We start from the raw sequence: 13527 nt of genomic DNA, 5'->3' as shown, positions 1-13527 counted from the left end.
TTTGGTCCTTGTTAGTTGGCCGCAAGGCTTGAGAAAAATCTCGATCAAGACGCAAACATTGCATTTAAGAGAGTCAACACGTCGTAGACTGGCAGAAGTCTTGACATTGTAGCGATTCCCTTTGAAGAGATTCATGAAATAAGGAGCTCTTACTACTTAGGTCACAGGTGTCTCTCCATAGTTACATCTATGTAGTTGTTGTCTGCCTGGGGCATCAGTCACATGATCTCGGGAAGCGAAACGCTAACCCTGTCCGCACCAAAAAATCCACCTCCGAAAAGACCTTGGAGCGGTCGACAACTTCACAGCCAGTTCATACCTCAGCTCGCCGTCGCGACAACCCATCAAGATGCCGGTTAGTGATCTTTCAGCGCTTCTTTCTAAACTCGCCAGTCTGGATAAGTCGCATTTTCGTCCAGACGATCTCCTTTTGCCCGCCGTGATCTGGAGATGAAGTGACTCCTGGCTAACACGTTATGCCTTCCGATACAGAGCCACAAGAGTTTCCGCACCAAGCAAAAGCTTGCCAAAGCTCAGAAGCAGAACCGTCCCATCCCTCAGTGGATTCGTCTTAGGACCGGTAACACCATCAGGTAAATACACCCAACCTGCATCATAGGATCAGTGCTCGCAAGAGAAGGAAAGTCTCGAACACATCATTATAATCTCTCAACGAACGACTCGAATGCTTTCGCCATGCTTGCTTGAATATGAGATGTTTCTGGTGGCTATCGAAAAAGAGGCGCACACGCACGAGGGTCACGAGAAATATTCAGAGCATCGAATAACGTGAAACTAACAATCCTTCCTCCGTCAGATACAACGCCAAGCGACGACACTGGCGCAAGACCCGCATCGGCATCTAAATTCGTGCGCTCTCTTCTTTCCGCGACCGAGTCGTCAACACACTGTTCTCCCTGGGATTCTTTCCGCCAATCTGTGCTATGAACCCGAACACACGGCTTGAACTCGCAATGCTATAACCTGCAAAACTAATCTACTGTCCTGAACTCGACCCTCGCCAGGATTGATTGAAATTCCCGCTTTCCTTTGTTTCTACCTCGCTTTATATCTCTCGCCTCGGTTTTCTACCTCGAATTATTCGGTCTGCATGGTTTTATATCTAAATCGACAAGCATATCTCGTCCTAATGTATGGTTACTCGGCTTAGGACGGGCCGACCGGGTATATTTGGCTTAGTGGCCAGACGGGATGGTGGTGGCGGGTTTCATGATGGAATCAATACTGGGTTCGTTCTGCGAGTTATGTACGCGCGTTCTTAGGGAAACAAGGAAAAGAAAACACAAATCGAAAATATGATGGGTAATGAACATTGAACGCCGTGCTGTGTAGACTCATAACCCTGCTCATTCTTGATAGCACCCAGTAGAGTACATTCAAAAGCAGAGTATATCTAATTAGCGCACTCTAGCTTCGTACATGGCAGACATCGGGCGAAGAAAGGCAGGCAGATACTACTGGATACTTGGAAAGTGTGTGAGACATTTAGCAAGCCCTCCTGTGAGCAATGACGAGTACTATTCCATAGCTAAAGCAAAACCGAGGGACTCAAGATCCCATCCATCGTGATGTATGCAACAGACCGACACCTTTTTGACACTATTTTCTAACTCTCTCCGATGAACGAGCACTTGGGTTGGGAATAAATAACATATCCGGGGATCAAACAAAAATGGCATAGAAAACAAGTTGAGACCGCTATAGTGTTCCGTAACGCCGTGAGACTAGCCGACCGTTTCTTTGGTGGAGTCTGGGAAGTCGAGGATGTGTCGTTGTTTGGCTCGACTTGTAGTCCACAAAGAAACAAAAGGAAACCATTGGAGATGGAAAATTTAACGACTGTGAGTGATTAGCACGATCTTTCTTCATTGCGGAATATGAACACTTACTCCTCAGCCCACTCGTTTTCGCGGCGGATCTGGTCCTCCTCCTCGGGAGTGAAGTCGTTCTGAATGTTAAACGTCTTGCGTATCTCTTCGGGAGACTTGCCCTTGATCATGTTGGCGACGGTCTTGCAGCCGATGTCGAGAAGAGGCTTGATATCGAGATAGTTGGCAGCCTATTGTGCGAGTTGATTAGCCAATGATGGAGAAGCAGATTGAACCAAGCATTCACAAACCAAGATGATCTCGAACAGCATTTCCTGATCGACCTGCATGAACTTCTGGTCCCATTCATCAATATCGGTAGTCTTGCGGCGCGAGTCGTCCTCATCGGCAGCGCTGGGGGGGTCGCTGCGGTGGTGTGTGCACCATTCGATCACTTTCTTCAAAACGTTCTCGGTGACGTTGGGGATGGGGATGGGTTCGGTGGCATCACCAAGGTCTTCAAGCATGTTCTTGATTAGAAGGGAGCGCTCGGCAACATCGCGGGCTAGAAGGGTGTTAGTTCATTGTTGGTATCTCGGGATTGGTCTGAGGAGGCGTGGGAACACATACGGACTGGGATGCTTTTCTCGTCACTGCTGATGAAGATGAGGTTGCCTGATTCAGCCATTTTTGGTATATTGTGTAGCTTTTTTTAAGGTATCTGCAGTTCCCAAATGTGGTGGTTAGCTCATAATTCTGAGAGACGGGCTTTCAGGAGGCAAACATCAGGAGAGAACAGAATGAGGGGCCCAAAGGCGGGGAGACAGTAACTAACCTCAGTGAAAAATGAGAAGTGAAAGAGTAAGAGCGAATATTGATGCACAGAGTTTGAACAGTGTTGTAGAAAGTCTGTTGATGGAGGGAGAAGGCAAGGTGATCAAGCAGGTATAAGTAGGTGGCAGGAAGAAAGAAGTGTTGGTGGTTCCTTTGAAGATGGATACGGGTGTCGCTTTGTTAGTGCGTAATAACAAGCGGTTGAGACGTCCGGAACAGTCGCTCTCATTGTCTAGCTGCGCCCCGCGCGGACCCCCATGCCATCTTTATTTCCTGGCCTTTCATTCAGGCACCAGCCTTGCATTGACAGAGAGGATCTCTTGCCTGATTCTTGTCTTCTCTTCATACCAGGAAGTGGAGATGTCCTCAACCGCCTGCTCAAAGGTCTTTTGGTACAGACATCTCAGCAACCTGAAATAGGTTACATCACTACTCCGGACTAGGTACCTAGGTACTAGACTTAGGTAGATGGAGTCCCAAGTCTACCAAGAATTGAAGGGACAAAGAGGCTTTCATACAGAGTGCGGCTCTTTGATCCCTGGTATTGGCGGAGTAAGAATCTGCGATCGTGTTGAAACAATCGAGTCAGTTCTGGAACACGGCGTCGAGTCTGTCCTCTCTCCATGAAAGAATCATCGAAATCATTGGGTGATCTCATTCCTACAGAGTCCATTGGCGCGTCTCTCATCCACCCGCCGTCGAGCAGCGCGCTCCCTGAAACTGGCTGGTTTCCAACCCACCCATCGTCAGTCTTGGGCCTTTTGTGAATCGACCATCTTTGCTTTTGCTTTGCAAATTTTTTCCTCGTTTGCGATCCCTCTCGTGATCCCTTCCAGACACTCTTAAGCAGGGATCCTATTTTCATTTCAATGTCACGAAGTGATGACCCTTGATCCGTTCCACGAGTCCTGATAGAGCAGCATGTGCAAGACAAGATCTATACCCCGGATAACGTCTCCCTCTGTCTGAACCTCTATACTCGAAACTATCCAAACTATGTGGAGGCGAACATACTTGGTCCTTTTGTTGATTCGTGTTTACTTTGCGCTGAGTCCTAGCTACATTCACCCTGATGAGCATTTCCAGGGCCTTGAGGTTTTTGCAGGTAAGCTCTTTGTTTACATTACGTTCCAGTCTACTCCCCTTATGCGCTTACGGCTTGGGTCAGTTGACGACGACACAACTGATTACCCACCGGGCACAACCCACCACGAACCTGATGTTTGGTTTCTGTTTCAACATCCTGACACGGCTCTTTTGCAGGTCGTGTTCTTTCGTATCCTTCCCGATTACCGTGGGAGTTCACCTCCGAGCATCCGATTCGCAGCATTTTCCCACTATGGCCAATCTATGACGTTCCGATAAGCCTCCTGAGATGGTTCTACACCGAGACGGGGTCGGGGAGTCCTCCTGCGGACCTGGTATACTATGTTGTGCGGGGTGTTATGTTTCTGCTGAGCTTCGTGCTGGAAGATTGGGCCGTGCATGAGCTCGTACCCCTTCCGCGCCATCGCCGCGTAGCTGTGGTTTTGGTTGCATCCTCATATGTCACCTGGACGCATCAGACGCACACCTTTTCCAACTCCCTCGAAACGCTGTTGGTCGCCTGGGGTCTAGTGTTAATTCATCGCATTATTGACAATAAGGTTCGACTAGGCAGAATGCTGTGTGGAAGGTTCGCTTGCTAATGAGGTCTACAGCGACGCTCCTCTCTTTTCTCCAGCGCTGTGTTATCGTTTATTTGCATCGCAGGTGTCTTCAACAGGATAACCTTTCCGACCTTTCTTGCTATTCCAGGACTCCAATTGTTACCTCATTTTTGGCGCAAGTGAGTGTCATTTATTGTTTCTCGCTTTCTGTCAGGTTGCTAACTCGCGCCCCGTATAGGCCTCTGTCGCTGCTTGTCTTTGTCGCCTTTGGCTTTACGTTTTTCTTCATTGCGGTTCTCGCCGATACTACGTTTTACAGACCGTCTGCATCGCTCAGAGATGTTCTGCGCTCGCCAATAATCACACCTCTCAACAATCTCATTTACAACACCGACAGCTCCAACCTAGCTCTTCATGGACTGCATCCTCACTACAACCACTTTCTCGTGAACCTACCGCAACTCCTTGGCCCTGCCCTTGTGGTAATGATATTGCAAGTATACAAGCTGCGCGCTATACCACCTTGGCTGAAGAACATCCGCGCAGCTTCTGCGCTATCCGCTACCGCCATGCTGTCCATTTTCCCTCACCAGGAACCTCGATTCCTGATTCCTTGCGTACCTCTTCTTCTCAGCTGCCTCCGAGTCCGCAAATCGCGTCTTTTTTTGACAACTTGGGTGATTTTTAATGTTGCCCTGGGCTTCTTGATGGGCATTTATCACCAAGGCGGGGTTGTGCCTACGCAGCTTGCAGTTCCCTCGGTAGTATCCGCTGCTACGGAGGGATTGTATGGCTCGCTAAAGGAGCCTCGGGCTCTCTCCGCTACTGTCGTCTGGTGGAAGACGTATTCTCCGCCACTGTGGTTACTCGGGGATAACACCACTCTGCCACTCGATCTAGACATTGAAACTCGAGACCTCATGGGCCAGCCTGGACCAGAATTGGTCCAAGAGCTTGAAGAATTGGTTCTTTCCTGCGATTCAAACCCGAAGCGCTCAAGGTTCTTCAAGATGCCTGAATCAAAACAACCTGATGCTGTTTTCTTGGTTGCACCCACCTCGGTCACTTTTCTTGATGAACTTCTAGCTCCACGAAGCTCTGAAATAAGCCTAGAGCTTCTTGAGCTATGGTCTTACAGGAATCACATCAGCCTGGATGATCTAGACTTCGGCGAAGACGGCATAATACCAACGCTGAAGCGGGTAATTGGTAGACGTGGCTTAGCCATCTGGCTTGTGCAAAGACCCGGATGCCGTTGATAGGCGATCAGATGAAACTCACCACCTCCTTCAGTTGACTTGGGGTATAATGAAGGCCACGGGGAGACTCGGCCTTATTTATCTTCATCTGTTATCTGCGAGCTGCTCGACCTAAATATCCCCTTTATGTTTTGCCTACTCCTCCAACATCCCCTCCCGTCCGCTTTCTCTTCTTTGTATATGTCTCTAATTCCCGCCCTATTCTATTCCAACCTCTCGGCTTGAACTTTCGATCTTTTACTTTGCATTCTCGCTGGTTCGGACTTTCATATACCCTGTTTACTCTTCGTCTTCTTTACCTCATTCATTTCGGAACTATTCCTAGATACCCCTCCTCCCATGTTAGACTATGTAATACAGCGTCTTTACTCGTTTTGTCATTTCCATCCATATGCCACTAAGGAAAGTAGTTTCGCCGCGAACCTAGTTCAGGTCCTTGCTTCTTAGTAAGAGTTTAGGCAGCTAACGGAAGAGGAAGGAACAGATGTTAGGTGAATTTGCATTCTTTACTTTTTGCGAGTCGCGTCGCAAACATGGATAAAGCTAAAAGAAAAACTGCTACCTAGACGGGGTCTGTGTACATGACTTAGGCTAGCTTGGGACACTTTTAGCATCCATTTGCTTTAAGCCAAAAGCTACCATGTACAGTGTACTAGAAGTCGACAAGTCTGGCGCCGCTACAACTAGAAGGAGAGACAGAAACTTTGCGTAACGGATTCAAGGTGTTCATTATCAGAGGGGAATAGATTTGTAGTAAGAAGTAGCGGCAGGGAGGGTCAAGTAGAGGCTCGATAGTCATCTTACGCATCCTCACCGTCATCGGAGCTTTCAAACAGATAGTTCGCGGCAAGCTCTTCGTTCTTATCGCATGCGAAATACGCTTGGATCACAAGGTCTCGCGAGAACCCAAGTCGACAAAGCTATAAACAGTCAGATTTGAGATTAATAAAAGTGATGAACAGTAAGCATACCCGTTCAATAGCGTCTCGTTCCTCCTCTGTAACATGGATCTGAGTGGTTCCTGGAGGGGGTGCATCATCACCCTCTTCGCCCAACAGCTCGAGGAACTGTTCTTCATTCTGTCCAATCAACTGTGCGATTTGAGGATTACCAGCGCCAACTTGTTGAAGGATTGGTTCCAGCATCTGGGGATTTTGTTGCACTAGCTGTCGAAGCTGCTGGAAGTGTGGGTTGTTTCGTAGAAAATCGAGATTCTGGGACTCTCCACGGGAGCCACGGGTGCCACCACGAGCCTCACCAGTGCCAGCCTGGGCGGCGGCCTCGAAAAGGTTCACCGGCTCATCTTCACCGGACGCAGCGGGAGCCTGGGGGGTCGCAGGGGTAGGTGAGGCCGCAGGTGCAGCGGCGGCGGCGGCGGAGCGTTGTTGTTGTTCTTGCTGAATGTTTTCTGGGATGCCCTGATATCAGAATAAAACAGATGTTAGTAAACCACTTCAGACGTACAAGAGGAAAGGGAACCCACGCTCAGAAGATATTCAATAGCACGATCAGGATTGAAAAAAGCAGCCCTCATCGCACGATTGATATCAGCCCGTTCAAAGCCCATGTTCTCCATCTGGGAGATAACTTCATCGCTTTGTGTGCCACTCAAGAGGGCCGAGGGGTCGTTGAAAGACCCTGCCGGGGGCTGAGCGGCCCCGGAAGAGGCTGGCGAAGGGCTCGCCGGGACGGCAGCGGGTGTGGCAGATGTGGATGTGTTTGCGGCAGGAGCAGGTGCGGGAGGGGCAGCGGGAGTCGAAGCCACAGCTTTAGCGGGCGTGGACGGACCCTGTGAAGAAGCAGGTTGGGTCTTGGGCTAAGCAAGATAAACGGATGAGCACGTCAGAATGAAGATTTAAAACCAAGAGCTAGACATACCTTAGACACCATGCATACGATGAACCCCTTCTCCTCAATGTTGTATGATTCGATCGTCTTGTCATCTTGAAGAATCTTTCCTACAAGTTGGCAGAAAATCAGTATCATTTGAAGAGCAAATTGCTAGAGATGTGACTATGCAGGCAAGCCAGACATCTACAGCAGTGACTAACCAGAGTAAATAAGCTTCAGAAGAGGAACATCCCAGCCTTTCTCTCCCGAAATCTTCTCCTTCACTTGCCCGACCTTGGTTTGATTAGCCCCGCATCGTCACAGGCTTCTGGGTCTTGAAACGCATAAAAACTTACTGTCTCTGATGGTTCAGCATCGATCACAAACTTCTGCTGTTTCAGGTCCTGTAGAGGTGGGTGTTAGAACAAACATGAAGGGGCCCTATAATGTAACGGAGAGCTGTGTACCTTGAATGTGAGCTTCATCTTGCGCCACCGAGTGTAGATAGAGGTGGGGGAGGGGGAGGGGAAGCCGGGTGTAGTTGACAGCAAAGCTTCGGCGGATCGTGATTTTGCGAGGGAGGAATGGAGGTATAGTGTTAAGGGACAAGCTTTCAAAACCTGCAGATAAAATGGAAGAAGCAGCAAGAGAGGGTGATAAATTATGATGGCAGCAGAGGAGAGAACATGGAGGGAACTGCCAGTAGCAGGCGGAGGCGGTCACCAATCGCCAAGCCGCAAGCCACACATCTTGCCGCCACTGCTCTCGACCCCCAACTCGAAGTTGCAAGTCACTCTCGACTCTCGAGGCTCTCTTGATTCTCTCTACTTCATAATATCTCGTCTCATGCCTAGATTGGCACTTCGGTGATCTCTACACTTGCTGGCAGAGCAGATTGATCTCAGCTTGTCTGGACGCTCATGATCTCCCGATTCCCTTTTCTTTTTCTAGTTCCCTGGCACACAGTTCCAGGCATAAGTATTCGCTCGATAGGCTCCGAATCGGTCTACCTCCTGGCGATTCCTTTCGACCAACTCAAAGTAACATCACAGAAATGATGAGTTGCTGCCTTGCGAAACATGTTCTGCCATAGCGTAGACGAAATTGATGGCATTACCTCGGACACGTCGCCAAGTGAACAACAGACGACCATCATGAATGTTTGCCCTGCCCGTCTTGGGTACTTTGACCAGATCAGGTCTTCCCTCCGGGAAGTTGGTACCCCGGACGTTATCATCAATGCGCGCCGATTTTGTGGCTATTGTCAGTTGGACTTGTCCCATGGATTTGTCACATAGTATCACCGAGCAGACGAGTGGAGGCTCATACAACTATCTCGCCTCGGTTCTGGTCATGCCGAGAATCATCTAACCAGGACGGACTGCTCCATGCTTTATAGTTACATTCTGGTCTCTACCTAAGTCACAAACCTCGATGACCCTTTCCCTCTGGTTCTTCGTACCCAAACTAGCGGTAATCTGTCTCCATTTCCAACCTTGTGTGTTCTGTCGACACGTCACTTTGTGGATCGGAGATTTATTGGACCAGCACATCCCGTGTTGAGTCACAATTGACTGTGGTTATTGGCGATCGTTGCGCCAAATTGGATGGCAATACCAGTTCCCTGACAAATTGTTCGCTGGCAAGATCTGTCCTATGCAAGTCGCGATTTCCTCGAAGTAAGCAGCCAATCGCTGGCTTAAATGGCGCTCATATACAAGCCCTAAAGAACTACCCGCGGTCTAGGCATGTCAGGCACAGAACAGGAATGTCACTTCCGACTCCCCGATCATGTGTCCTTTTCTCGGTGAAGGCTACCGGGTGTCGAATTTTGATGCATCCGCCTCTCAGCGAGTGGCTCCAAGTGTTCCATCTCTTCATTGCTAGACAAGGGTCGTTTTGTTATGATTCTAGGAGAGCGACCCCTCTATCGCAGCAGGTGGGAGTCTCAGGGAGAGGAAACTCTTGAAGGCCTCTAAGTAGGTTCTTTGGACTAACTATGTCCCCGAATATCATTCTGCTGTCGGCACAGACTAACGGTCTAGCCTGTCGTACTTCTCATTTTCTGGGTCGCCTGTATTTACGTTGGGGCTTGACATGCACAATCTATATATCGTAGCCCACAAGACCTCAGGTAATTGATAGGCCCAAATCGATCTCGCTGGGCTTCGATACTTGTCCAGCATATCCCTGACCGTTCGCCGCTGTGTCTCATCCTACTCTTCAATCTGTTGCTCTTCTTCCTTGACATTTTGATCCCCAGACGGACATATAACCCTTTGTCTCCACCATCTGGCTCCTGTCCATTCTACCCTCATCTTGGTCATTGTTTGTTACTTTCCGTTCGAGGATCCTACCTTCAAAGCATTATTCCCTTGATTTTTGTCTCGCTTACGCCACCTTTTCCGAGAGTATTACTATCGCATTGTGTCAACCAATCCGTGTCCGACTGTGTTGCTGGTTTGAACGCACAAGAATTATTGTCTGTTCCGAAAAACAAGGTACCATGCCAAAGGCATCACCGGCATTGCCGTCACACATGCTGGGAGGGGTTTCATTAGTTCTGACAGTCATCGTCACAATTGTCGATGGGGTGTGTTACGGGTCTTTCAGAAAATCGACGCCGGATAGTTCATTACTCGAGACAGTTACAATCAGCCTTGGTATCATCAACTGCTCTGTGGTCCTTGCCCTGCTGTTGACATGGGCGATTGCCTCGAAATTCGAATCAAAAGTTTCACGAGGATATTGGGTACCAAGTATATATGGTGTTGGTATTGGATACCTCTTGATAGCTACTGGTATCACGGCAGGGTCAATATCATGGAGCACAATGCAACTCATGATCGAAGCAAAGGAGTCAACCGTCTCTTCGCAAATTCATGCGCTGCTGGTTGCCCGCTGTATCCTGTGGGCAATTACAGTTCTCATTCAGGGGATGCTGTGCGGAGTTCTCTCGACTACCCTAATAAACCACGGGAGCCAACAACAGTGGTCAGGGCTGATCCCACACGAACTTGATGCTATCTTGCCCAGTCGATCAAGTACAATACGCAAAGAAGCGCCCTTGCTAGTCTCCGAATGTCAACGCCGATCTATTGATTCTACTCCTCAACATCAGTCATCCGCTGCAAACACAACTCGGCGCTCTAATCGCTACTCTGGGAGGACTTTATTTCACCCATGCTCCAAGCCCGATTCACTCGACCTGAGCACCGCGTCCACTCTCAATTCGCAAGCCGCAACACCTCGCTCCCATAGTGGTTACCACCAAGGACGTGATGACAACAACCAAACCAGGCCACAGCCTCTTCAACGATGCGACTCGGAAATCAAACAATCCCTCGACAGTGTCATGCTACGCCCGTCACTCGTCCGATCATCCTCCGCACAGTCTGACGCGACTATACGACCGCCCCCAAAGTTAAAACTCCCCGACGAAAGCAACATCCACCCACTCTTTCGTTCTGATAGCCAGTCTCCGCCGCCAACAGCCACGCCAAATACCATGGTCCTTGCCTCCCCGGATGCAGGGCAGACGATTACCGTGAACACCTTGCAAAGGATGAGGTCAACTCGGTCAGTAGGGACGCATACACCGCGGAGCAGGTCCCCTCTGTTTGATCGAGCAGATTAACCTTTCCAGGATCTTGACCGGAGGCCAGAGTCAGCCTTGAGTTTTGTTAAAGATTCTGATGAATAAAACACTGGTGTGGCGATGTGTACGCAGAATCAATATTAGAGCGGTGTCCCTTCTGTTATCTAGCGAGCGAGACTTAGTTTAATTGAGCGTACTTGGATCGAAACTTTCTGGTGTGATTCAAGTGGAGTATAATATACATCGTGAGTAGATATTTCAAGTAAATTCCGCCCCTGATCTAAGTAGATGAACTTGGTGAAGATCGACTGTCGTTCGAACTATATTTTTTGTCAGTCCCATCCACCTACTTGTGAAGTTCGAACGCGCAAGTCCTCTCGGGGTACTGGAGAAGATCTTACTGTGCCAGATTCTTGAAAGCAAGATATCCCAAAGATCCAAGCAAGGCTACCTTAGCAAATCGCCCTACTCCAGTTCTGCGATATTTCGGGAGCCGCGGATATGACCTGCGGAAGTAGGAAAGACGAGCTGGTGATGACATATCGGTATACATCATTTCGAGGAAGGTAGGTATGAGGGTCTGAGAAACGATTGATTGATTTGGAAGGTACGGAATGTTGTGTGTCTACCAAAAAGAGTTGCTTGGAGTGCTCCTTTATACTTCTGAATACACCGACCCCGAGACGGATATTCGGGGATAAGGGTTCGGGGTCGGCCTTCTCAATCGCAAGTACCAGTAGGATAAAAGTACGATCTATCTGGTACACTATCGGGACAAGGCTTGAAAGTGCCCATAAATTCATGTAAAAGACCTTTTAGAGAGAGAAAGCCTGTACATTTGCAGTGGTGGCTCAATTACTGAGTGCGTTTCAGGGGCATGATAGCTACTCCTCGGAGCAACGGCTTAGAATAAAGCTTCAGTGCTTGGTTCTGGAATCGACCCATTCTCAGCCCACCAAGACTTCGCCCTGCTATAAATCACATCCCTGCCGTAGTTGTATTGATGGATTTCAGAGAACGGACCTAGATGCCAATCGGTGTCTGGCTCTTCATCCTCGTCAAGCCACGGGTAGAGCGCTGGTAATCTACTGGAGATTAACTCGGCAGGGCTGTGCTCCCTTGATTTACGATTATTTTTCAACTTCAACAACTTCTGCCAAGCGAGTTGCCGTTCCTCTTTGATCAAGGTTGCCATGGACGGTGGGATGATATGCACCGCTTTCACTCGCGGGATCTTCCACGAGAATGTCGAGAGACCGGGTTCTCCCTCCCTGCTAGCGCGTCGCAGCTTGCTGCTTTCCTCTCCCAGTTTCTCTTCCATGATATTTTGCTGGTATTCAAAGAAGCCAAGCTTCGTGTCGGTCCGCTGCTTGTGTGTTCTAATCATTTCACCCATCACTCCGGCGGCAGGCACATCGCTTCGGTGTCCATCATGGTGTGAGAGCATTCCAAACAGGGCGTCAATCTCCTCCACGGGTAGCGAGTAGAGCTCGCCGGCGACGTCCGTTCCTTGATCAGTGTACCACGGATGTTTGGCAGCTGCATTCTTACCGAAGTTGCGCCACTTGAATAACTCCTCTTCCTCCCACTGAACAATCTGCAGCTCTCGAAGATCGGGAAAAAGTTGGATGGTGATTGCAAGTAAGTCGTAATAGGGATAGCTCTTCCAAGGAAACAAGGTAGGAGCAGAGTCTCCCAGCGCCAGCGTGCGTACCTTTTTCAGGTCCCGAGAATGAAACTGCCCGAGTATCCTCCACGGAGATGTTGTGAGAAGGTCGTCATCGGGCAAATCCTCTCTCCGATCCTTAGTGACAAATAGAACATCCCTATCGAAATGGAACCACGTCCCTGGGCCGCCTCTGCGGGTTGCAAAAGCAAGCATATACCCCCAGCGTACGAGCACCGACCGGGCTTCATAGCATGTATGCAGCAACGGCGGAATCGGCGTTTCGCTATACAGGTGGTTTTTTCGCATGATCTGCATCATGACTCGAGGATTATCTTGGAGCCAAGTCATTGGAATCTCTGGTGTCGAAGCTGAAGGCTGCCATGCCTGATATCGCCCGCCCAAACTGCTCGTCACCCCGACGGATTCTAGTGTGCGCTGTTTGGATTTCCCAGGGACTGCCTGGCGCCAGTTTGGGGCAAAGTATGCCAGGTCTGGGCTCAAGGTCCAGTTGATCTTTGTTCTGATTTCTTCTTTGGAGCCCTCCATGTCAACATGTTCTTGGACATGGACGACGCGGGGCGGTGTAGCGAGCATGTAAATCTCACGACGGAGGTCGAAGGGGAGGCGATGGAAGCAGGTGAAGGTGTCCGATGTCATTTCGAGATTTATCAAGTGGGTAGGTATAGAATTTCTTCTCGAGAGATATGTTATTCGTAGCGTACGTAGTTCGCTGAATTGTGGCCATCTTGTTTGTGCAAAATGGGTTGACAAGGCTGAAATGCGATGCTGGGCTTGTCAAATCAATGGCAAGGCTGAAGGATCGAAACGCCAAGTTTCGGCTGTTCGTGATAACAGAGGA

At 49.3% G+C, this 13527-nt stretch overlaps 6 protein-coding genes across 6 annotated transcripts; 2 read left to right on the top strand and 4 right to left on the bottom strand.

The window, feature by feature from the left end:
- Positions 1 to 1906: 1906 nt before the first annotated feature.
- On the bottom strand, positions 1907 to 2517 carry skpA (SCF ubiquitin ligase subunit skpA; the record flags this gene model as incomplete). Its single annotated transcript, XM_073715797.1, has 3 exons — positions 1907 to 2080; positions 2141 to 2394; positions 2460 to 2517. The coding sequence occupies 3 exons, from the start codon at positions 2515 to 2517 to the stop codon at positions 1907 to 1909; spliced, it is 486 nt and encodes a 161-aa protein (XP_073573076.1).
- Positions 2518 to 3371: 854 nt separating this feature from the next.
- smp3 (glycosylphosphatidylinositol-alpha 1,2 mannosyltransferase smp3) lies at positions 3372 to 6025 on the top strand. Its single transcript, XM_073720077.1, has 4 exons — positions 3372 to 3768; positions 3927 to 4309; positions 4364 to 4491; positions 4551 to 6025. Exons 1-4 carry the CDS (start codon positions 3660 to 3662, stop codon positions 5569 to 5571), a joined length of 1641 nt encoding a protein of 546 aa, XP_073573075.1. The 5' UTR covers positions 3372 to 3659; the 3' UTR covers positions 5572 to 6025.
- Positions 6026 to 6056: 31 nt separating this feature from the next.
- On the bottom strand, positions 6057 to 8072 carry BJY04DRAFT_185130 (putative UV excision repair protein (RadW)). The gene is made up of 7 exons (XM_073710727.1): positions 7869 to 8072; positions 7758 to 7805; positions 7623 to 7695; positions 7450 to 7529; positions 7055 to 7387; positions 6543 to 6989; positions 6057 to 6491 (listed from the first exon to the last, which is right to left on the bottom strand). The coding sequence occupies exons 1-7, from the start codon at positions 7884 to 7886 to the stop codon at positions 6372 to 6374; spliced, it is 1119 nt and encodes a 372-aa protein (XP_073573074.1). The 5' UTR covers positions 7887 to 8072; the 3' UTR covers positions 6057 to 6371.
- A 1124-nt stretch (positions 8073 to 9196) lies between these two features.
- On the top strand, positions 9197 to 11200 carry BJY04DRAFT_185128 (uncharacterized protein). Its single transcript, XM_073710726.1, has one exon. It carries the CDS (start codon positions 9908 to 9910, stop codon positions 11036 to 11038), a length of 1131 nt encoding a protein of 376 aa, XP_073573073.1. The 5' UTR covers positions 9197 to 9907; the 3' UTR covers positions 11039 to 11200.
- BJY04DRAFT_185125 (uncharacterized protein) lies at positions 11197 to 11860 on the bottom strand. The gene is made up of 2 exons (XM_073710725.1): positions 11401 to 11860; positions 11197 to 11319 (listed from the first exon to the last, which is right to left on the bottom strand). Exon 1 carries the CDS (start codon positions 11800 to 11802, stop codon positions 11452 to 11454), a length of 351 nt encoding a protein of 116 aa, XP_073573072.1. The 5' UTR covers positions 11803 to 11860; the 3' UTR covers positions 11197 to 11319; positions 11401 to 11451.
- BJY04DRAFT_29050 (2EXR domain-containing protein) lies at positions 11209 to 13527 on the bottom strand. Its single transcript, XM_073720076.1, has one exon. It carries the CDS (start codon positions 13323 to 13325, stop codon positions 11904 to 11906), a length of 1422 nt encoding a protein of 473 aa, XP_073573071.1. The 5' UTR covers positions 13326 to 13527; the 3' UTR covers positions 11209 to 11903.

The sequence above is a fragment of the Aspergillus karnatakaensis genome (assembly GCF_047715665.1).
Source record: "Aspergillus karnatakaensis strain CBS 102800 unplaced genomic scaffold BJY04scaffold_15, whole genome shotgun sequence".
In the NCBI taxonomy this organism is placed as follows: domain Eukaryota; kingdom Fungi; phylum Ascomycota; class Eurotiomycetes; order Eurotiales; family Aspergillaceae; genus Aspergillus; species Aspergillus karnatakaensis.
Note: the sequence above shows the minus strand (reverse complement) of the source record. Positions and strands in the feature narration are given on the sequence as shown.

Coding starts and splice junctions, on each gene's coding strand:
- smp3 (XM_073720077.1), top strand. CDS start 3,660: ATGTGGAGGCGAACATACTTGGTCCTTTTGTTGATTCGTGTTTACTTT. Junction 3,769..3,926: donor GGGCCTTGAGGTTTTTGCAG/GTAAGCTCTTTG, acceptor GCTCTTTTGCAG/GTCGTGTTCTTTCGTATCCT. Junction 4,492..4,550: donor TTACCTCATTTTTGGCGCAA/GTGAGTGTCATT, acceptor CGCCCCGTATAG/GCCTCTGTCGCTGCTTGTCT.
- BJY04DRAFT_185130 (XM_073710727.1), bottom strand. Junction 7,530..7,622: donor TCTGAAGCTTATTTACTCTG/GTTAGTCACTGC, acceptor GCCAACTTGTAG/GAAAGATTCTTCAAGATGAC. Junction 6,492..6,542: donor AACGAGACGCTATTGAACGG/GTATGCTTACTG, acceptor GACTGTTTATAG/CTTTGTCGACTTGGGTTCTC.
- BJY04DRAFT_185128 (XM_073710726.1), top strand. CDS start 9,908: ATGCCAAAGGCATCACCGGCATTGCCGTCACACATGCTGGGAGGGGTT.
- BJY04DRAFT_185125 (XM_073710725.1), bottom strand. CDS start 11,802: ATGAATTTATGGGCACTTTCAAGCCTTGTCCCGATAGTGTACCAGATA.
- BJY04DRAFT_29050 (XM_073720076.1), bottom strand. CDS start 13,325: ATGACATCGGACACCTTCACCTGCTTCCATCGCCTCCCCTTCGACCTC.